The 24,727-nt window shown below is 38.6% G+C and overlaps 1 protein-coding gene across 1 annotated transcript in view; it reads left to right on the forward strand.

The window, feature by feature from the left end:
• The window catches only part of PARD3B (par-3 family cell polarity regulator beta), a gene marked incomplete at its 5' end in the record, with an annotated part of 298,721 nt that overhangs the window by 19,850 nt on the left and 254,144 nt on the right, over window positions 1-24,727 (forward strand). Inside the window, one exon of the mRNA XM_082483978.1 lies at window positions 1,305-1,414. Within this exon, the coding sequence (XP_082340104.1) occupies window positions 1,305-1,414 (110 nt within the window). The remainder of the gene's footprint in view (window positions 1-1,304; window positions 1,415-24,727) is intronic.

Here is a 24,727-nt window from a genome sequence, read left to right on the forward strand (position 1 = left end):
ATGGTCTCCTCAGTTTTTTTATTTGCCTATGGATAAATTATTTTGGAAAGACTTGGGGGGAAAAAAGTCTCTTTTTTGTTTAATTTCATTCTGGATAATGTGAGAAATTCCTTTCTCATATTACTGAACTTTTTCCTCTTGCCTCACCTTTAAGTTTTGCAGGGAGTGTTTTATAGCGTATTCTGCTAACTGGTCACTAGAAGCTGCTGACTGGTCTTTGAGTTTATTCCCAGACAGCATGAAAATAGACATGAATAGCTGGTGAGTCCAATTGGAGATGCCTGCAAGAGGAAGCTGTTTAGTCTACAGCTTCTCTGACACAACTGCAACTGCCTACGTCTGTTCTCTGGGAATCCTGGCAGTCGGTAGTGCAAGGCAGATCTGCTGTGAATAAAATCTCTTCCCCCTCTCCTCTTTATATCCTTATTTAGACTGTCTCTGCAGAGCCGTCCCAAGACGTGTTAGATACTATATGAAGTTAATGTAGGCAGTTATGCATTTATCCTTCAGATGCCTCTGTACCCAGAAACCGGTGCGTGATCTGTCATTTACGTGCCTCAGGTTGGGATGGCACAGAAGTAGTGGTGGTGCACTATTGCATCTTGTGAACTTACAGAAATAAAATTTATGACCATATATATGGTCATGCCATCGTATTCAAAGCGACCTTCCATAAGCGTTAAATGTGGGCTTGTATATTTGGTATGGGAGAGGCAAACGGTTGCTCAGTATGGTTGTTGGACGTACACTGGGAAAAAGTAAGGAACAGTTGAAAATGAGATTGTGAGATCCCAGTTTGGTGGGGTAATGCGGAACGGCACAATGAGAGCTGTCCTTAGTGTGGAGTGAAAGACTCCAGACCGTGGTCTGGTTTAGTTAAGTAACTACCACCAGTTGTAGTCACTAACAGTTGCAGTCCAGTTCTTCCTGGGTTCAAAGTTATTCCTTAGATCAAGCGTATGATTTCCCTGTCAGAACTTGATGGTACATGTGGTCCCAGATACATGCAATTACTCGTTTGTTTTTCTGAGAAGGTGCCTTTTTCTCCTGTTTTTCATCAGTTTTCACCTGATTTAGCAGCTCGTGGATGAAAGTCTGTTTAAGAGCTTAAAATGGTCTCATTTCTTAAGCTTAGTAAATACTAAGTGGCACAATGCCATCAAATCCAGTAATTTACGAGGTGGATATTGCCACAGAAAAACTTACATTTCAGTGCTGTGCACCTGTCTTAATTAAATCACATGAAGCTTTACCTTGTGTTCCTGTAGCACCCTTGAACCGTTGCTCTTTATTTTGTCTCTTAGGCACACCGCTTCTAGTACGCAGGAGCAGTGATCCAGCTTTGGGCCCACCCGCTGACTTCCACCCAAGTGCTTCTCATCCCAGTGACCACAGTCTCAAGCATGTTGTAGCAGTAGGTATCATGTAACTCATTGTTTTCTTAAAGGCAAAACCAGTTCTTACCTGTTGGTATATAGGAGTTTTATAAGTCATATATGAATTTGAATCTAAAACAAGGTGCATCATACTCATTTTCTGCAAAGGAGAGAATTTCCTCTGGACAAAATAGTTAATCTAGATGATACAGTCAATTAACAGTGGTTCTCCTTTTTTGAAATATTTACGTAAAGCTCAATGGTGACATAAGGCACTGGAATATGAACTGAACTTTTAGTAATCGCTTATTTGTTCAGTATCATATAGTCCAGTTTACCATTGTTTAGTGGAAAAAATGTACATCCCCTTTAATATGCTTCATTGGTCTTGCACCCTTTTTCACTTCCCTTCATTTCTTGTGGCATTTCTGTCTTCCTTTGTCTCCCTGCTGCTATCCTGCGTGGTCTCTTCATGCTTGAGGTGGGAACCTTTTCAGCCGAAGATGTATTTAAGATTATACTTCCAGTTAAGTTTATGTGAATGAGGTAAGTAAACAGAAAGTCAGATGACTTGCATATAAAGAATGCTTTATGGGTCTCAATCTTAACTGTAATTCAGAAGGTCAGCACAGGATTTTAGTTGACTTTTCATCGTTTCTCTTTGCATGGCCAAATATATGTGCATCTAAATGTTTAGCGTGCATCTCATTTTGCAATGGTTTGTTTTTATTTGCTAAGTGGTGCAATTTTAAAAGTACTAGTGACTCTCCAAGTACATTATGGTGTTATGGGGGCCGAACTGTGACAAAGTCCTGTGTCATTTGTCAGACCTGTTTGAGCTGAGAGGTTTTTCTTGATGTTTGCTGCATGCGCTTACATATTCATGAAATACTGACTTAGTCTGATAAATGAAAGTACAAAGAAGAGTTTTTGGTTAACAGTGCAGACCTCACTCTCTTTGCAAACTTGATAAACGTGTAAAGTGAGTATGTCAGTATGTAGTGCTGACCTCTGGTATTTTATAACCATGAAAGCTGAAAAAAAAAAAAAAGTGGAAGAACTGCTGAAATTTGTTGCATTCCGGGACATGTTTCGAATGCTTTATTTTTGACCATTAAGGAGAGAAAGACAAGGTTTTGTTGACTTTTTAAAAAATATGATATTAGTGGTGACAAGTGCATTTTATGCCATTATATGAGGACTACAGTTATATTTGGAGGCTAAAACCTCACCACGCTTCACTAACTTGCATCAGTACTCAAGAATCCTCTGGGCCTAAAGGAACTCTGTGTGCTTAAAATACAGAGCATCCCTCCATCAGCTGTGGGGGTAACAGTCAAAGCTGGACAGATAACAACAGTGGAGAAGGCTCTCAGACTTTTTGAAACGTCATGGAAGTGGGGGGAAAAAAGGCTCAGAAGGCTGAAAGTTTTCATTGTTAAAGTGAAAATCTGTTACAGCAAAATACATTACACCAGCTCTTATTTTTGCAACAGTACCATTTCTAAAGCTCTCATCGTCAATCATAGTGAAATATGCTTTGGCATAATGTTTTGAGAAGCGTAGAAAGCTTAAATAACATAGGTTAAATTAGGTAAGATTGTTTTAAAACACAGGGAAGAATCGATATCTGACAAATGAAAAAACATGGCACAAACAACTGAACACTACATTTTGAATATAGCTATGCTCTTTCATGAAAGTGTTAAAGCAGTATTTAGAGAAAATTCATTTGTTCTATATATTGCTGCTGAAAATTTAAAATTAATACTGCATTTCTTTTGTCACAAACATATTTTTTCACAGTAGACTGCTTCCTTGCAGTCACATGCAAGTTAGAAAAACCAGAGCTGTTGGTAGATGAAACAATTTGCAGTGCATGTAGTAAAAATTAAGTCTCTGTATTTATGCCACAATTATCTTAGCAATCATTTTGTAATTGAAACTGACTTCCATAATTATCTTAATTGTTTTGGCACTTCTGGCATTTTTGTGTTTGGCACATGTAGAACTGACAGTTTGGTTCTATGTGGAAATACTTGTAGCTACGCTGTATGCTATCTTGTGTGGTATGTACCGATACACCAGGAGTTGATCAGATTTTTGAGAGGTGATTATCGTGAATCTCTGAAGACAGCACTATCTGTCTCTAGGAGAGCTCAGGACAGACGTACAATAAGTAATGCATAAAATAAAACAGCGAACATGCAGTAATATAAGAAAAGAAAACTGCTTTCCAGTTCAGCTGAACTGGATGAATCTGATGAACCATTTGAGCCATTCAAAGTATTTATGGAATCTAAGCAGAGCATATATTCTGCTTTTTTAGGTGTTATCCCATTCATTCAAAGGAAGATTTTATTTTTTTTTCATACCATATGATGATTACCAAAATTACAAAATCTTTTCTGAGTGACCAGGTAGTTTGAGAAGGATTTGAGCTATTCTTTCATATTTTCTCTGACAGTTATTTTGTCTTAGCTGTAGTTTTAGTCCCAATTAACAAAATACTTCTAGATCAATCAAAAACTGATAGTGAAGTCCAGCATCTGTTCTCTCAGACTGGAAGTCATTTAACAGATGGTACAAAATTTGAGTTTCTTTTTTCACCCAATCCTCTCCTTCCTTATCATGATAGCTGCCACTGAAAAATTTAGACTATAATCAGGGAAAAATAGGGCTAACAAACATCTGAATTTGTTATTGAAGAAAAGGTATTTGTTAATGAATTTGTTAATTTATGAAGGCAACTGTTAAGCTCTTCTGTCTAGTTAAAGTCACAGAGCCCTAGCCAGGCTTTCAAAAATGGGAACTTCCCTCCCTAGCTCTCCAGAGAGGACCTCAGGAAAGCACAATTAGTTTAATTCACTTTGAAAAATTCAGTGGCCGTAGCTTTGCTATGGCAATAGCCAAGTGCTGGTTCAGCTGCTTTTTGGCTGTGAATGGCCTGGCTTCGGAAAGTGGGGTTAGCAATGGGCATAAAGTCTTCCACTAGGGATCTCCCCTGGTGTGAAACCATGCTGTGTGGTTGAGGTGGTGAAAGCCTTTCAGAAGGAAGAAGCATTCTTTAAACACTTAACACTTGCTCAAAACTTGTCCCCAGCCTGCTGCAAGGAGCCGCAGTTTCAGGTTCTCTGCGCCAACTCGGACGTTCCTAGCTGGATCCCTCTGCTCAAGCTCCACTCTGATAAAGATGAGATGCAGTGGGGCAGAAAGTCTGAATTGTGGGGTTCTGTGGGTTTGGGGTTTTGAACTTTTTGGGAGCAGAATACATTTTGCTGCTTTTGCTTAGTCCAGTTCATTCAGGCAGTAATTGCTAAGGTATAGTTAAAACATCTGAACTTTGCTTTCTGGAGCTATTTCTTCTGCTTAGCTCTCTTTTTGCCCAGGGACAGACTTCCCTACTATCTCAAGACTTGATCTGTCATAAGTTTTAAATGGAGGTTTGTGGTCCTATTTAAGTGGATGGGAGTTTTGCATTAATTCTGGTGGGACTGAGGTTTCACCCTATCTTGTTAACTTGCTGATTATTATGGGGATGCTGTGTTCTGCGTGACTTTTTTTCTTTTATAGTTGCATGTTTCCTTGATAAAAACTTAGGTTAACTTGGAGTTAATCAATGGGAATGGCTGATTAAATTGCATTTATCCATAGTTAAAGATACAATGAGATGCTGGATCAATTGAAGAGCTGCTCCAGTGGCTCAATACAGTTTCAATTTTTACCTAGATGTGACTTGAAATCGACTGTATTTTATGCATTGTGGACATATAATTTGCAATTTTGGATAAGGTTCGTATATAATCAGAGCATTTTTATGTTTCAAGCCCTTGTTAAAAAGGGTCGAAACCTCTTCTGATTCTTCTGGCCGTTAATTGTGTTTGTAATGTATTAGCCTTCCTGATTAAGTGTCTGCAAATTAGCATAATGTGAGCATGTGTAAGGGTGCAGCTCCATGATTTGTTCCTTTTACATACTATTTTATGTACATATGTAAACATAAAGATATGCTACAATCAGAGCTTGGCTTTGAGATACACTTTCAAAATGTGTGGGTATTTTATTACAAGATAAAGGCAGAAATATTACTTCATCTAATCAGGCTATTTAAAAGCAGGGCAAGGCAGAAAAGGTCTGGTTTTGACACAGTGATGGAATAATGCTGTAGTCTGTACCTTGGGTTGATCCGACGGGTATCTGCCAAGGCTCGAGCTAAGAGGCTGTACTGCCATGAGGATTGTATTGTCTGTCTGAATTCAGAAGATAAAACTTTTGCCCAGTATGTTTACTCAATCTGACTAGATCAGGTAGTTTTAGGTCAGGACCCTTTGCATGTGTTAGAATTTCAATATGAAATTCTCCTGTAGTTATGTGATTCCAGGAGGTGGACTATGAGAAGGAAACCAGATATTGGGAGAAATGCAGTAATTCTTCAAGAACTAGTAGTACTGGAAGGAAGGTGCACTTGTAATGCTTTAAATCCAGTGCTTGTTGACATATAATAATTAGACAACGAATAAAGTAGAGATGGAAACACATCGTGGGTATTAGAGTGTATGTTGCAGGGGAAAGGCCAGACTGCTTCCCTGAGGTGGTGTGGTTTCTGACTGCCATTCAGAAGAGCAAGGTTTTTAAATTCCGAAAGGCATTTACTTTTTTCCCGGTAAAGGTTTTCCTATTAATAATTTAACTCCTGCTCTTGAAATACTGCTCTGTGGAACTGAGATCTGGGGGGATTTAAAAGAATTTTCTGTCATTCAGCTGGGGAGTTCCAAACAGGTTTGAGTTTTTTAAAAGGGAATTCTGATGTGGGTGAATCCATTTTTAAAGCAACTACTGCGTGTCTGTTTACGCTGTGGAACATATATAGAACACTCCTAATCAGCGCAGGAGCTTGTCAGTGTATTGCTTTTGATGTCTGATTAGATGATCATAGGGACATCTGCAGTGAGTTAGTTTTGAAGTTGTTGGTGTGAGGCGCTGCAGGAACCAGAGCTGTGTGGCACTCTTACACCACGAAAAACTGCTCCTCTTAAAGAACCTTTTGTAAATCCAACTCTGCAGCTAGCTGAGGGCTGTCAAATGTAACAAAAGCCATTCCTTCACGATTCTTTCTGTTGTTTTTCAGCCCTGCACTGCTTTTTTTTTTTTTTTTCCCCTTCCTTGTACTGCGTGCTGTGGCATTCTGCGTCAAAAAGAAATTACTTTATATTGTAGAGGAAAAACTAATGAATGTAAATGAAATATTTGTAATACTTCACAATACCGAATTGATCATCTGAAAAAGGACAGAAGTGCCCTGAGGTAATTTCCTTTTTTGAGGGTGCAAAGAGGTACGTGCATGTGTGGGAAAAAGTCGTCTTTGTGTTCCTCGCACAAGGTGCATTTCAGAAAAAGTATATTATTTTACCTGTATTGTTTAAGATGAGCAGTGGGTGTAATTTACATATTTTTATTTGAGAAGGGTAAGTAGGCTTTTTGTGATTTATTTTAATAAGAGCTGATAATGAATATTCTGTGACGTTAATATAGTATATAAATTATCACTAAAAATGGTACAATTGGTAAAAGAAGTTATTTATTGTTAACGTGTTGCTTTCTAAAACCTGTTTCCAGTGAGAGGAATGCAGGCTTTTCACTGACTATTCATGAGAGAAAGTATCTATTATGAAAACCATTAAAGTTCTCCGTCATTCTGGAACTTATGTTAGTAGGAGGCTGGGTTTTGTTTCCTTTATAAAATAAATTTTGGGCCTTGCTTGTCATTTTGAAGATAACCTGATTGTTTATAAACCTTCCTCCTTTGTCCTCTGCCTTGTGCAGTCAGGTAGATGTGATTGCAGGTGATGGTAGATGGCTGAGAGACTTAAGCTTTCTTTTTCCCACGTGGCCTATCTTACAAAGAATGTGGAAAAATTATAGGGTGGAAATAAGAACTGCTGACAAAAAAAAAAAAAGGGAAAAAAGGTCATGCTTTCAATGCTGCTGACACATATTCATCTCTATAGCTACATCTTTGGGGTCCTACAAAATACTGTCATTCCATCTGGAACAGCTTTTAACAGGCAGCTTATGCAACAGGCTCATGGCGCTGAAATTGGAATGAAACATTAGCAAGTTACGTGTATGTCTGACAGTCAAATTAAAAGTGGAAGATGACAGTCAACATGGTTCATGCATATCATTTACTGTCAAACTCTAGAAACATTTAGCTAAAATAAAATAGATTCTCAGTCAGTGTCCTACTGAAATACCTACTACTAAATAAATAACATTTTCCATAAACATAGGAATCCAGTGGACAACTGGGAATAATGGCAGAGATCTTTGATACTTACTTAGATGCAAATGTTGCTGTGATATCAGGAAAAAACCTCATTTTGGGTGTTTAAATACGTCATCTTACAGTGTACTGATGTGTGAGACTCTGCTCTTGTTCTGGTTAATATTTCTTTGTCTCTGAAAGTGACATCTGTGGCTTTGTTTCTCTTGCAGCATTGATAATTATTCACACTCAAAGGAGGTGCTTTTTTTATTTATTTTTTTTTTTTTAGGAGAGGCTCCTTAGACACTAAATTACCCATCCCATTCGAGAGACCTTATGCAGGGATTTGTTCTTCTCCTGTGTAGTTGGTGTCTCAGCTAATCTGGATTTACAGGTTTTCAAGTTGTAATAATATAGTGCTCTTTGAAACTTGCACATTCAGGTTTTTTTATGGCAGCGGGTCCTGATTTACTCCATACCTATGAAGCAATTTCTTACGATAACAACTGGAATGAAGGGAGGAATATTTTAGTGCTTCTGTGTACTGTGTGCTTTTGGTGTTGCAGCTGTTTGACATGTTGGAGCTGAGATAACAAACTGTGAATATAGATTAAAATGTTAAGGGTGATGCAGTGAGATTCAAGATTTTGAACAAACATCTCAACTTTGATTTTTGTCAGTAATTAGGATGGTTTCTTCTGACCTGCAAGTCTAATATGACCTTTTGTCATAACCCAGGCAGTAGAACTTCTCTGAAATAATTTCAAATAACTAAAACCTAATAAATAAACAATTTAATAAATAAGTAAATCTTCAGTTAAAAAGGAAGTGATTAGAATAACTAAGTTGATGCAAGAGCAAATTGTTCTCTCTGTTCCTCTGTACTATGAAGGACAATAATTACGTGTTTGTGAGGCACCCTGGTATTCCAGTCCTGAGCACCCAAAGATGGACATACCTGTGGTCTGATATGACTTAGTTGTTCTTATGATGTATTTCAGATCCTAAAGAAGGCTATTTGACAGTTCAAAGTTTTACACATCCCAATCAGTATCGTAAAAACAAACAAACAAACAAAATCTAAACCAAACTTTGGCCCCCAGGAGAGATCTTATAGGATAAGTTGCTCCTGTAAGATTTTTGGTATTTTTTTTCTTGGCAGTCAAGCTGAGTAGTGGCTTATGCTTTTTTAAGTTATTTTTCTGTATTTAAAGTACTAGTAACTATTAGTTTTGCCTTAAATTCATCTTGATTTAAGCCTTAGTTTAATGTAGGTTTTAATTAGAAGATACGAATTCTCAAGCTCCTCTCTAAAATTCAAGTAAAACAGCTTTTTTCTTTGCATCAATCCCAAGGGATGCTCATAGTACCATATTTACTGTATTTGAATGGCACCATGTAACATGACTGGGCTGAGAGCATATCATGGTATCTTAGAGTTAGCAGAATTACTCTCCATGTTGGCGTTCATGCTGTTGTCTATTTAGCAGCTGGCTTAGAGTGACATGAACTTGGACCTTAAATAAAAGAGCTGCTGTCTTTCTTGTAGCATGCTTGCTCCATTGACCTAGTAGTAGTGCACCTGAGATGATTATACATTTAACACCTGTGGAGCTAAATTGGCCTCCTCCTTTTCCTTTCTTCTGCTTTTTTTTGGAATTATGAACTACAATCAATTTCATGGTGTACCTGTCAACTTTACAGAAACAAAAGGAAACCCCGACTTCTCAGCTGACCTCACGTCAGTCTAAGAAATATGGTGAAGGCTCCTCAAATCTGGAGTTTACTTCCACCCCCACACCTCCCTTTCTTTAATGGTCTGCATAAATCTTTCTGTCCTCCAAGCCACAGAGTGGGAATCAAACAGAAATACATTGTTCGGAGGTAAAGTACGTTCTGTGAGCAACACTACTGAGCAAGGGCCAGTTATTCTTCATCACCTCATCTTTTGACACTTTCCATGAGAGCACAAATGAATTCTGTTTCTGATGCAGAAGAGGCATATTCCAAGGGGAATTTTATAAAACGCTTCTAAGAGCAGTTGCAAGCACGTTAAAAGGAGAAGAGGCCAGCGAACAAAAAACCCACAGATTAAATGGATTTTAAGTCACAAAGAAGAAAAAAAATTCTGTTTATCAGCAGGAAGAAAGCTAACCCCTTCAATTTGGTTTCAAAAGACATAGCCAAAGTATGTATGCTTCATCTTAAAAATAAATAAATAAAAGTCTGTGAAATGCTGGAGCGCTTAGTGACAAATCTATTTGTTTCTCAGAAGTTCCCGTAGTGATATTCTCTTTAGCCAAAGAAGTAGTGTCTTAACTGAATTTTTGGTTTAAAAGAACATAGGGAACATTTTCCTCAGATCTGTGAGGCATCCAACGTAGCTCCCGAGGCATCAGATGTTTCTATGTGCTTCTGCAAAGATGTAGTTTTTCTTAATTAATGGTATTGGTGAAAATTCCGTGGCACAAAGACCAGCTATGAGACCAGTGTGGCTAATGTACGCTATGCGGATAAATGTATCCGCATTTCCTTCACGCATAGTGTGTACAGCCTTGGATGCTCTCAGATTTCCATTTGAGAGATTGAATTCAGTAATCTTGTGTATCTGAGGGAAGAATATTCTACAAGAGATATCCTGAAAATATTGATGACTGAAGTCGTCTGCTGTGTAGTGGTAAGAACAGCTAGAATCAGAAAGTTTTGCTTCTTGTGGAAAAAATGCAAAAGAGTATATTAATCTTATGTTACAAGTTCTCCTCGAGTTCCTACCAGGGAGGCTCTGAGGCGTAGAGACAGTCAGAATGGGCTAGAAAAGCTTTTACACATTATTATTTTTATTATTTAGAAATTACTCTGTAAACTTGTGCATAGCAGAATTAACTCCTGGGTTAAAAGAAGTCCCACTTCAGTCCTCAGGCCATTCTGTCTATCCTTGATTCCCTGTTGTTAAACGTGGGAAAACACTCCGTCCTGTCATGTAGAAGAGAAGAAGGGAAATTGTCTGGATCGCTGTTCGTAGATCCAAACATTGCTAGCCAGGATGCTTTGAGATGGATACTGTGTTATGGTCAACTGTGTTATGGTGTAGTTAATACACAAAAGAGAATCTCTGCTGTATGTTTTTCTCTTTAAAGCTCCTCTGAACATAGCAAGAAATTGTCAACAGTAGAAATACTTTTAGGTTAGGGATTACTATGTTAATAGTAACAAAGCTGTCCTTGGGTTTACAAAACACTGAACCCAATGATGGCTTCATGCCCGGCTGTGATTTTCTGCCTTTTTACCTTTCAGTGTCTAGTTTGTATGTAGCTGTCATTTTCAAATGGCTGTTTTGAGAAGCACGTTGATGACAGTATTGTGTTAATGTCATCAATCATACAAACACTGATATTACCAGGTAAAGTTCGTTCATTAGAACTGGATGCATGCTCCTGTAAATAATTTTTTTTTTTTTTTAAGTATGGCACTATGCCAACAGATTATAACACTTTTGGGAAATTAGTCTGCCACCAATTATAAGTATTTATAATACTATGCAAGTGTATAAAACATCAAATTATTGATGTTAGTTTTGTTAAAATTACATTTATATAGTGTCTGATGATGGTTACCTTTTAAACACAGGTCTAACATGCAGATTCTAGGTTTAGTTATTTAGTGATTTAGTTTTTGTTAAAATGGTTCAATATTTAGAGTTCGTTACATATTATATATTCATATGATTATGATGATCACTGCCACAAAAATACTTTTTTTTTGTGTAAGATTACTTCAGGTCTAGCTTTCTGTTCCACTGCTGCTAATATGTTGTTCTGTAACAACAAATCATGAACATTTAGGGCTGGATGGCAACTCTGTTTAGTTTGCACTGCTAAAATCAAAAGAGAAAATACTCTTTGATAAATGTGATTTATAGCCTGTTTCTTTTGCTTTTTAAGTAGTTGAAATAATCTAGGCTTTTAACAAATTAGTATTAAGTAAAATGGTACGAATTAAAGTTAAAAAGCAGGTTCATAGTATTCACCAGCTCTTAAAGGAAAAAAAAAGTTCTTTCAAGCAGAAGATGGAAAAATGTCTCTGCTTTGAGCCTACCAGAAGCTCTTTTTAGTGGGAAGGCATGTCTTTGGAAAGCAATATAAAGTAAAGCTACCCACTTATTGGCACACAAGGTATGTATGTTCATGTGGTGCCCCTTGCTAACAATGTATTTTAAGAGAATTGAGATTGTGCCTTAGATACATTGTTGTGAAAAGAACAGGAACTAGATAAATATGTTACAGTTCACAGATAATGAAAGGCTGTCTGTGAAAAGGAGTCTGAGAATATAACTCACTAGAGAGTAAAATTTATTTTCCAGCAACACTGAAATTTGAGGAGGGCTCAGCACCTACCGTTGATTTTCACTGATACTGCTGGGATCAGACCCTTAACCCGCTCCAACCTCCCTCTTAAACAGGACGATATTTAGTAACATGCTTGTCCTGCCATGAGATTTGGGCTTTTTTGAACTGGGGAATGGGGAGCCATTGGGCAGGCTTGGAGCCCTCCCGGGCCCTGGGCCGTTTCCCCTGCCGTAGGGAGGACACCTCCGCGCTCCTGTGCCCCTGCCCCTTCCTGCCGGGGAGGGAGGGTTATGGGAGACAGGGTGGCCCTGCTATGTGGGACCCTTCTGACAGCCTCACGTCCTTGTGATTGCTGGCATCCTCTGCTTCCACTCTCCAGGACTGTGCCCTGGGTGGCCCTCCTGGTTCCTGGTGGGGCAGGTGGCTCAGGTGGTCCTGGGCTGGCAGGGGGCTCCCTGCCCTGCGGGGCTCCTGCTGCCGGGGCAGCTTCCGTCCTTCCCTCTGTCCTGTCCCGGCGGTGGCAGGCCGCAGGTGGGGGAAGTCTCTTGCACACTCGGCTTTATTCTGTGCTGGGTTTTTTTGAATTTGGACTTTAAGCAGCTTCAAGTCAAATAAGAAATGCTAGCCAACAGAATTGTGGGGGTTCATATTGATAATTTTCCCTTGCTTTTGGAGTCAGACTTGACTGTACATTGCAACTGGGGAACAGAAGGCTCCTATTGAGGAAGACAAATTGTGTCAGGAGTGTTCAGCCTCCAGTCTAATATATTTTTCCTACTGCGGATAGCACTTCTGGGTTCATTATAGCTTGCTCTCATAAGTCGTCATTTCTGTCTCAAGGCTGTTGTGCTTTCCAATGTAAAGCAGATTGATGCTGGCACATTTTTTCTATTTTAATTTTACAAAGTTGTCACACTGAAACTGTGCCTCATATTGGAAGTGCTTTGAAGTGAAGAGATAAACAAAGAGCTAAAATAAAATTAAAAAGGAGCACGAACAACATTTCATCTTGGTTTGTCTTTTTTAAAAATAAGCTGAATGGATGTAGTACCCTTGTGCCTCTGTAGTAAGTCTGCAAACGTTAGCCGATCAATCTAAATTGAGTTAGTGTATATGCAGTAAGCAGAAACAGGTGAAAATTAGGTTATCTGTGCCCAACTCTTTCTATTTGCTAGGAACAGTGAGATATAAACTAGTTTTTAGACCCGATTTAGTTTTGTTTGTTTTCAGAGAGGGGCAGAGGCAGAACATGTGCTATATCAACCATAGTTATTAAAGCAAAAAAAAAAATGTATAAAGTCACTAGCTCAATTGTGACATTTGCAGATAAAGGTAGAAAGCCCTGCCATAAATAAATCTGAAGTGAATCCAGGAGGAAAACCAGCAGCAATCCTTGGCACATTTCAGTTTTATCTCTATGAAAAACAAAATCCCAAGAATTTTCTGTCCTTTCACTAACAAAAAAAGGAGAACTTATTGTCTCTGCCAGTGTCAGAAATGCCATCCAATTTATAATCTGAAGTATGGTTTATAACTTCATTTTTTTTGCTTTGTGGACTCCCATAAATTTTCCAATGAAGACAGTAAGCTAGAACTTCACGGTTACTTTTTATGAGGTTCTAAAAGTAGTCAAGGAATTTAGAGGTCTGTTGACCGCAGATTGAAGCTATTGTCTGCAGCAATAAAATGGAGAATACCAGTGGCAAGTATTCTCAGTTCTTGGGTGCACAGTTACTGTTAATCTTTGATTTAAAGGGGAATGACAAGTCTTTGTCCCTAGACCGACTCTGAAAACATGTAGCGTGTAACAGCTTTTACACCCCTATAGAAGCCTTTCGTATGCATTTATGCACCTCTCCTTACTGGTGAGAAGCCGAAATTGCACAAAAAATAGATTTCTCTGAAGTGGCAGAGTGAGGTGCTTTCCTGAAATCACAGTCTTACCTGTGCAGTAGTGGCTTGTAATCCACTTTCCCAGCAGAAAGGTAATTGCCGTTTTCTTTTTCCTGTGCCAGGAGTGTCACCACCGCTGCAGACTATAAGTAAAGACCCAGCTGTGGGCTTCCAGTTCCATTGTTAATCCAACTTGGAACTACTTGCTCCCAGAACCCAGTGTTTCTTTTCAAGCCAATACCTCACCCATGTTCTGAGTTGTGTTGTAGGGCTCTATAAATCAAGCCAAACGCAGAACTGGAAATCCAGTGTTGTCCTTCCCACTAGTTTCAACAGGCTCATAAGGAGTAGTCTTGATGTACTGATGTCTTGAAACATCTATGCCTGTTCAGCCTGGACGCTAAAGAATCAAAGGATCCTCTTACTGGAGACAGGCAATGTTTTCTTTGACAGATCTTCTCTGTCACTCATGTTTACCAGAAAATTATTTAAAAAAATAGAAGTCAATTAGTTCTCGAAATATTAACAACTTCTACCCTCTCTACAAGCTAATTGAGCACCTGACAAGAATCATTTTCCCCAGTGCCATTTGCCAGAGCCCTGAACTCCTCTGAACCGAATTGCTGATAGTCTTTGCCTTTTCCCTAGAGGAGAGGTTTGTGGGAAGAGTATTTTGCGCTTAGGTTTTCTAGCATTTAGCACCATCAAATGTGCCTGTTCTGCCTTCAAGAGGGTTGTGAGGATGAATGAAATATACTCTGAAGTGTTCCGGTTCTTTCCATCAGACCAAACTTCAAGGTTTACTACTGTTTCTGTGTCATCTCTCACTTCAAAGGTGTCTGCCCTTTGACTTTTAAGTTGAGCTGTTATTTTTGGGGCCCTTTTGGGTTGCCTGAGGATATCAGATGTCCGAATAGCCATAACAACAGCAATAATATTTGCTTTCTTATGGTAAACAGTTCCTGTTTGATTGTTACAAAGATGTAAGGCAGTTGGGGCTTAAGGAAAAGAAAAAAACGAAACCAAAACAACTGTTCAAACTGTATTTCAGTTTGCATTCAGCTCCCTGGATGGAGCTTGTAGGTGTTGGAATGGATACAGCTATGGGGATTCTTGCACAAAGGAAGGAAACAAATTTTCAGTCCAGATCAAGTGTAATTATCCCTGAAGCTGATCTGCTTGGGTTCCCATTTAAGTTCCAGTGAAGGTTTGCTAACGACTCTTGTTGCTATTGTCACTTAGAACCATTTAAACAGGAAAGGGTTATTTGCTGGGAGAGAATGTAGCAGATGGAAAGCCTCATCTCTGTTCCTCTTAGAACCTGGACTCCTTTTGTGCTGGAAACACTGTGCTGTAGGCAGTTCACGCTTGAGGGGAACGAACTGTTCAGACTGGTTTTTGAGTTGGAGTTCAGCTCCCCAGGCTCCTGTATTTGTGATCTCCAGGCTTGATCGCTCTATTACCATTGTACGGGAGTGAGTGTGTATTGGAGAAGCTCTGAGCAGCTTAAAATGCAGCAGCGCATCGGTTTAGCAACACGGATCAGTACTATCCTGTTATTCCACTGTTTTGTTTCATGTATCCAGTACTTTCTGTTAAAATATTAAGCCAAATTCACCGTGCTTTTTTGTTGAAATTTGAAGCCCTGCATGAGGTTACGTGGCTACTTGAAAAACTGCCGTTTCCTCCATGATCCTCTTTTCTACTGGGAACTACTTTTGTCTGGGTTGTATTGCTCGTGCCTGCAGGATGTTCCGTGTTTCAGGGGTCCTAGACTATTAAGCTCATTCTCAGAAGCAAGCAGTGAATGCTTCCTTCGGTTGCTTTTGAATTTGGTAAAGTTCGTCTCTGAATGAGAGGCCTTTCTTTAGGAAGTCTGCCTTGTTCTTTCTTTCACAAAGTAACTCATTGAAGCTATTTCTTTCTAGAAGAAAAGATAATGTCCTTACTTTGGAGTACTTACAACACATTACAGTTATTTTGAGCCATTAAATATGCAGATTAATAGTGTTCAATATAGGGAAGATGCAAGCAAAGCCTTGCAGTTTGCAGTGCTTTGGATTTTTATAATGCAATTATAAAGTCTTCAGAGAAAGCTTTGCTTTTTCTATGTGATAGCATAAGAAACTTCACTGTACAAAATATTTTATAAATTTGCTTTTCTAAATAATAAATTTCAGCGAACTTGACATAAGTAATCTTTTTTTCTTAAAAAGTCAGACACAAAAACACCCTACGAAAACCAACCCAACCCCTTACCCCCGACATGCTGCCGGTCTTCCAGAATTTCTGGTTGTGGAGTATTTCTAGTTATAATCAGACCTGGATAATTCATGTTGGGTTTATTCATAAGTAATAATATTTGAAATATTGAATTGGTAAACAGAACTGCACTGTGCTTTTTATCTAAGCATATTGTCCTGAAGTTTTAAAGCTTAAATAATTCACATACATAAAAACTCTGGTAACTTACTGTTAAGGTCACTCAAATTTTCTGTGAACACGTATGATGGTTTAACCCCAGCCAGCGACTAGGGCCACGTAGCTTCACAGTCACCCCCTGTCTTCCCCACAGCAGGGTGAGGAGAAGAGGGAGAAAAGGAACAGAAAGGAAAAACAATGAAACCTCGTGGTTTGAGATAAAGGCAGTTTAACAGAACAATAAAAGAAAAGTAAAAAGATAATAATAGTAGTAGTAGTAGTAGTAAAAGAATATACAAGATACAAGTCACTTTCACCACTCAGCGAATTGATTGCCCTGCCCAGCCTGACCTGAGCTGAGATCACAAGTCCCGTTCCCCCCCAGCTAACCCCCATTTGTATACAGAGCATGACATCTATGGTATGGAATATTCCATTGGCCATTCCATTGTTCTGTCTATGCTCCTTCTCAGCTTCTATGGGAAGCTGAAAAAATCCTTGAGTAGTACCAACATCGCTTAGCAACAACTAAAACAATAGTCATTGTTGATATTCCTTTAATACCATATCTGAAAACACAACAACCACTAGAAAGAAAATTAACTCAGCTGAAGCCAGGACAATACATTTCTTAAAAAATCAAGGAAATTGTAAGTTAGGCAAATGCTAGTGTTTAAATTAATTTCGCGTCACATGCCTTAGCTCAGAAGCATCATAAAGTACTCAGATGTACTGAACCTTGTCACTCCTCTGTGCATCTGTCACGTTCCTCACTTTCTATCGCAAGCACAACCTTAACTGACCTCAGTCCTCCCAGGTAGCCATAAAAAATGACAGAATTGTAAAAATGAGGAAATCTGAAGAAGGTGATTTGCAGTTTGGGAGGCACGAACTGCAGGAGAAATGTGTTCTAGAAGTCAGGAGAGAGGCTTGGATGGTCCTGTAATTTGCATGAAGGCTTTTTTTCTTTTTTTCCAATAAGCTACTTCTGTTTTACATGTTACCCACTTTATTTCCAAGAGCACCTTCACTGTGTTGCCTCTGAGTCAGCTCATGAAACAGCTTTTCACTACAGTTTGCTTCATCTTCTGTTCTGTACCATTGTCTGAGACAAACTGACTCAAATAGGTAACAAAGAGCAAACAGCTCAGTCCAAGGCAGTTATGGAGTACGATGCTAATTGGATACTTTAATTTAGTGAACAGTAATAAAATGGTAGTCTTGGAGACAGTGGTGCAGCTGAAACTAGAAGTTCATAAAGCAAAGCTTTCATTTTTCAGTCCTGCTGAACATGATCAAGCATCATCTGAGTATTAAAAGAGTGCGTAAATTTTGAGTTTCTTAGCCTAAAAAGAAGAAAGAAAACATTGCCTTTTATATCTACTCAAAATGTTTCTAAAAATATTCAGAATTGAATAGAATACTGAAATGAAAGCTGCATATCTGCAAACATGAGCAACACCCTTGTGTCTCACTGGGTTAATTATTGTGTAGAGTACTTTGGAACTTGCTGGAGTCCTCTGATGTGATTTGCTTTGGTCGAGACCTAACTGCGAAAGGAAGTAGTAGCTAGGTATTGAGCTGACACGTACTGAAAGTAGTTTGGGACTTGATTTACTTTGTTATTTGGTGCCATGCTTTTGGGTTCTGAGTTCTGAGGAACTGAAAACAAGGGAGCTATTTTGTCTCAGCGTGTAGTTTCTGTGCATATCTGAAACCAGCTTGAGCATCTTCTGTGGAGAGGTTAGGAAGTGATGGAGCTAGGTAAAAGCATGCGAGGAGATAGATTAGCTATTTCCTTCCACTATGTGGCTAACACTTACATACTAAACATGCCTCTGGGATATTTTATTTCTAGGAAATCATTGATATAAGCGAGAATGTTTATTTTAAAGCGGTAATAAACAAAAATTGGGAATTTCTGCTGGAAGATGTTTTTGCTACCAACTCTTCTCATGGCACGCTTCTCTCCTATTTTTCTCAAAAGCAAAGAAACAGACGTTGAATTGAAACAGGCATGTTTGTCCAGGAACACTTGCAAGGAATAGGAGAATTGATAACTCACACTGTTTTCTGTCTTCTAGAGAATTACTCATTTGTTTGTGTCGCCTGTCATGCTCACCTAAGCAACAGCAATTTGTTCTCTGACCTTTGGTCTTGCAATTAAAGATGCTGCTATTAGTCAACAACTATAGTGCAATTAAATTCACCTGTAACTTTAAAAAACAATGTCTGATGATAAATGTAACTTTATAGTGTGAAAATGAAGTTACCCATGTGATTTCCTTTTCTTGTTTTCTTTAAATAATTAAAAAAAAGTAATGGTCGTGAGAGTTCTAACTGTATAAGACTGTCCCCCTCATAATCTGATCAGTAGGTAGAACTGTGCTCGTTATAATATCCTGAGCTTAATTCATCTAGATGGCTTTATTATTGCTGTGCTATTTTATTCCCAATGAATATGCTGATATATCTTTGCTTAAGAAATTTTGTTCACCCCGCTTTTTAACCATGTGATAAATCCTGTTTTCTTTGACTGCAATTTTTAGTGCTGTCAAATTATTTACTAACCAGTGCTGTTATTTCAAGATGTAGTTAATAATTAACATGAAAACAGATCGTTTTATGAAAGGTTATTTTCTGATGACTTTTAAAAATCCTGAGAGAGGTTGAAAATACCATTATGACTCATAAGGATTTGTTGGAAATAACAATATACTCTCAGGTGATCCATCTCTAGTTTAAATTGCCTGCTAGGTTTAAGATAAGCCAGTGATGGTAATGTCTTGGCTCACAGGAGTCAACTCAGATTTATTAATAATATCGACTCATAAATTCAGGGTAATACTGTGCCTGTAATTTCAGATCCTAAAATAAGGTTTTGTATACAGTTGCATAGAATTAAAATGCTACACAGTTGCCTTAATTTCCATTGAGTATTGGGCTCAAGATCAAGGGCTTTATGTAGGGCAGCGTGTTTTCTTCCATTTGGATGCAGGCAAATCTCAATTCCTTGAAGACATTCAGGCAACTTTTTAACCCTTATTCACTTGTTTGATGCTGTCTTTGTTAAGATGTTCTCATCGTCCCTTAGAAACATCTTCAAGACTGATGGCCTGTTTTTCCTCTGACAAACGGGGCTCTTTCTTTCTTAGAGTCAGGTTTAAAGTATGCCAACAGAGAAATGTAGGAGTATCGCTAGTCTGGGGTTTACCTGTCAAGTAGAGGCCTGGTAAGACTGATTTGTGTTGGTTTTTTCTTAGACCATCGTGACGGCTCCCTGGCCTCATTGTTGAGGTGGTTTTGTTGAGAATGAAGGTCGGCAATTTGGTTTGGAGAATGCCCAGAGCCAAGAAGAGAAGTAGTTTCTAAGAGAAGTTATTCCTTCCTGTATTGAGATATGTTGTGAGACCTCCAGATACGATTTTGGAAGGACTTCACCTGCAATGTTTTTCATATGTGTATATATATAGACACACACACTTATACATATGTATATATATACTTATGTATATATATATAAATTATTTTGAGAATTTAATATCTCTTAAAGTATGGAGGAAGTTGTTAAATATTAGTTGTCTACAGGTTGATGCTCAGACTCTTACCAGTAAGCCACTTAGACTGAAGCAAGCTGATAAGTCTTTCATTAACTCAATGCCTGAATCTTCTGAAAAGTAAATAAATTTGCAGCCCACAAAGTTAAAGGCAAATACTTAACTCCCAGCAGGAATGAAAGTGCCTTTAATCTAAACAGGCAATGTAATTTTTAGTACCTTGTGTTCAAGGGCTGCATTCCAAGCTGAGGAAGCTCTACACTAATCACAAACTATGGCTCCCTGGCACGTTGTGGAAGCGCCTGGGGAAAACACTGGATGTGTGGGTCTCTGGGAGCGTTCAAGTCCTTGTCATGCTATAGATTGGGGGGTCTCATGGGATCCTGATCTTTGATTTATGTGAAGATTTCTGATTTCATGGAGTATAGTGGGAATGTTTTCTACCTTCGCTTTTTAGCAAAGCATTTCCTCTGTAACCTTTTACATTCTTGTTTAGTCTTCATCCTTTCAGAGTGCAGCAGAAGCTATATTTCAATACCTCTTGACTGCACCATATTTTCAAGAAATTAATTCTTGTCTCATCTCTTGATATCCATGTGCATTACTGGCTAGTCTGTATACCACCATTAGACAGAAGAAAGGGTCTTTGGCTATTGCATTAGTGCCTAAAGGGGGTCATATATTGAAACACGAGACATGTTTGGGAGTTTGGTATTCATGTTCTTTAATTGCTGCTTTCAGTTCATTGTTCAACCTTTGACAAGGGCAAGCAGTGAAGGATGTGCACCTCGGACATCTGGAGAAAAAGCTTCTAAGTTACTCTGTATGCTTCTGTTTATTTCACAGAGAGCAGGCTCTGTCGGTGTTTAATTAGAAAAGCAGGCTGGTTTTTTCATGTTCATCTGCTTAACATGGCTTGGTTGATAATGTTTCTGTGACACTTTTTTTTTGACTGTTTATACTGTTGGCCACTGTATTGTGCAGACGCGCCTGTGCATACTGGACTGTAGGAAATGATATAGCTGTTCTACCAAGATTTAGTCAAAGCTAAAATATTCATCTGACTGCACCATCTGTCTCGTGCTGTCTCCCCTCTACACATTCTTCAGGCTCCAGCGTTACTTGCACACGCAGTCACATTCTGATTGTTGTCTCTCTAGTTTGGCAGTGAGAATGTTCTGAATATTCAGAATGTTATGTATATATCATGCTAGGTGGCTGTGTATTATTAGAAATCCTGGGCTTTAAGTACACTGTCATCCATTGTTCAGTAAACACAATTACATTGCCCTATCTTTCATCTCTTCTCTAATGAATCCATGCTAATTGATTAATCAGTGCTGTTGCTTCACTGTGATAATCCCATATGAGGAATAGTAGTAACGTAACTAGCAATTACTAACATATGTTGTACACTGAGGAAAAGATCATGTGGTACACCGTAAGTGGCAAACCCAGATCAGGTGGAAAAGAGCGGTTCCACAGCACAGCTCTGTCTGCTGGGAGGAGAGGTGGGCCCGATGGGCCTGATTCTAGGTGGTCTTTGGATGTGAGTGTGATCCACTGATGACTGGTACAGGGAATATCTCGGGCTATCATGATTAGTGGTGTGTTACAAAAAGGCATGTCTGAGAAGACATGGGCAACGTGATCAGCGATATCTTTTTTCAAAAGTTTCATCTGGTGTTTGTTACTGAAGTGACTGTCGTCTTGACTTAAATACGGGTACGACAGTGACTTGTGAAGCGAGAAAAAGGGCATTCTTATACCATTACAGCATCTTACTGATGTTGCTGTTTAATTTCCAAAGCGATGAGTTGAGATTTCTGATCTAAGACAAAGTTTAACGTTGGCTCTCGCAGGTTGAGAGTGGTGCATAGCAGGCCAATGGATGGTAATGATTTGGTTTTCCTTGCGGTTACAGAATCAACAGAACTATGCATTCCTGTTGACCAACCTAGCTGCTTTAAGGCATCACGTTATACACTCCATTCATAAAGAGAATTAGCAGCAAAATAGCAAATACAATATTTAGTGAAGTCCCTTTTTTAATCATGAAAATGGATGGGGTTTTTAAATTTTGGAAACCATTGTTGTTCACTGCCACTGTCATCGGTGGTGGTGGATATATACATAATTTTCATTTGGATGAAAAAGGTGTATTCAATAAAGGATTTATTGCAAGGAATAAAAATATGAGCCTAAAGTACCGTTTGTATGTTCAGCTTTTAGATACTACACATTCTTTAGAAGCCTTTCAGATAATACTGAGGGCATATTGGTGTAGCAAAAGCAGGAAGTTGTGATTCAGTACTGCAAATAAGTTGTAAATTGTGGGTTGGGTTTTTTTTGTAATATTTTGTATTGTGCATTAGTGTGGGGTTTGGGGGGTTTTTGTGATTTTTTTTTTTTTTTTTTTTTTAAAGTGTTCAGAATTAGTAGTTTTATGTGGTGTGACTAAAATCTGAATTCTGTTGTTGGGGGAAATGGTGATGTGGCATCATACATAAGACTGTCTAGATAAGATTTAATGTTCACTAAGTAATACTTTCATGAAGAAATTATCCTGATATAATGTATAGTTGTTTCAGAGACTTTTCTTGTACTTTTAAAATGGCATACAACCAGTTCCTCTTTGCACAAATAAGAAATGAATGAAAATACAGATTTGTAGTTTGCAAATCTGTTGTAAAAGGTTCTGCCAATTAAATATCTTGGGAGGCTTAATAAAGTGAGTCAAGCTAGGGAAGGTACGGCTGATGTTCTCTTGGTCTGAGAAAATTTGGTGGATTTTCTTGTAGAAATATGGCTTTCTTTCCTATTTTTGCAATATTAATTGCCCAATGGCAGTTTCCAACCAAGAGAAGGGATTAGTGTGCATTTGTAGAGCTAATGATAGTGCAGTTTTTAAATTGATGCTTGTTGCCATGGGAATGCTTACAAATAATTTATATAGTAACTCAAATGTCCAAAGGTTATGCACTTTCTTTGAACACAGAATTTTTTTTTTTTTTTTTGTCTCCAAGTGGATGATACAGAAGAAATCACAAGTTTTAGCTTGGAAGCACCTGCTTCACTGCCTGGCATTGCCAAGAGCACTGGTAAATGCTCTCTGTAAATAAAAGACCACCTATGGATTTCTGGACAGTAAATTTAGCAACGGTCCTTAAAATATAATTAAAACATGAAAAGGTAAATAAAATATGCATATTAATATCCTAGCAGAATCTCAGGATTTATCTATGTGACCTCTAACACCTAGGCACAAGAGTTTCAGGTCAGCCAGAATCTTTTTAAATGCTCTTAGTATGGATGAGCTCAAATTAATAATCTTGCTGAGATGCAAATAATACTGGCTGAGGCACACTGACATCCTAATATTCCTTTGTAGTGGCTAGTTGGCTTGTGGTGCAGGCAGAGAGCTCATGTATGTCTTCAAAAGACCACGTAGACACACTCAGAAACAGTAGAGGGGTATTTAAGTCAGTAACAGTCTCTACCTAAATTTTGCTGCTACGTTCTTCTATTAATATACTTTTCATCAGGAAAAGAGCTATACCTTGACTTTACCTCTTTGTGCAGGTATTGGTAAACTTCAATTTTACCTGATAAATGGGGGAGAAGGCTAATAAATGTATCCTTTCTTTTAAAGGTGCCAATGATCATATTGCTGGCCGGCTACTCCATCTTTTCAGTAATTACTGCAATATTGACAGCTCCTAAAAGCCGTGAACACTTACTGTATTACTTATGTTTCCAGTAGTTTTTGGTTGGTGTTGATGTTTGTGGGGTTGTGTTATTTGGCTTTTTAGGTTAGGGTTTTTTTTTTTTGTTCCTTTTTTTTTCTCCCCCTACTGAAACGTTTTCTTTTACTTCAAGAATTGGTTCTTGGCCAGTAGAGGTGCTAAATCCAAATATTTATCAATATGCTGTCAATGCTTTTAAAAGTAGCTTTCTACTGCTTTGGAAAAGACATTGCTCACACCTCACCCTGGAAATTCTTAAAATGTTGGGCTTAAGTCCAGAGTTTTATGTGCAGGAAAGCGACTTCTGGAGTCTTTTAAACTGAGGCAATTTTTCCATTTTTCTTTTCCTCTGAGCCTCTCACAAAGGGAAGTACTTAGGCACTCAAACTGCACCTCTTCCTTCCCTTCACCCATGCAAAACAGCTGCCAAGAAAGGTGTGAATTCCAGTACTGCTACAACTAGTGGAAATTTTAGGGTTTTTTGCTCAGTGCTAGAGAAGTTTTTCATCTGAGGACTCTTGGAGAGTGTCATGACCAAAGTGATATGTTAATTTTGATCTCCAGGCCTAAACCAATCATTGCTGCTCTTAAAAATAAAGAACTTGCTGTTTGTATAGGACTCTAAGAAACAGAGCATCGCTGTTTCCAAGCAGAGAACGCTCCTCAGCTAGATTTCTTGAATGGTTAATACCGAAAACAAATGGGGAGTAGGTAGAGCAGCAAGGGTTAGGGAGAATATTTCGAAGGTTGGTATTGGCAAGGTGCGTTTTCCATGTAGAGACTGAACATTTCTAGAAGAGCTCGGTGGGAGTTAAGAGGTGAGAAACTGATTGGTGTAGCTTGTGTCCCTGAAGAACTGCTGACTCCTGTGTTCCCTGGGAGCTGTGTTTGATATTAACAATATCTTGCCAGTGTAGAAGGCAGGGCCTTCAAGGTGTCTGCTGACTTTGGACCAGTAGTAATTAGGAGGGTAGCAGACGTTGCCTCCCATGCTTAACCCCAGGAGGCACTCTTCTCCCCGGCTTCTCGGTGTGAGAGCGCCCTGTTTACTATTGAGAAATTGCCCTCATATTCTTTTGACAGAAGTTGTTGATCACTGAGCTTAAGGCATAAGCAATAATTT

The sequence above is a fragment of the Vanellus vanellus genome, assembly GCF_965231255.1.
Source record: "Vanellus vanellus genome assembly, chromosome: 5".
In the NCBI taxonomy this organism is placed as follows: domain Eukaryota; kingdom Metazoa; phylum Chordata; class Aves; order Charadriiformes; family Charadriidae; genus Vanellus; species Vanellus vanellus.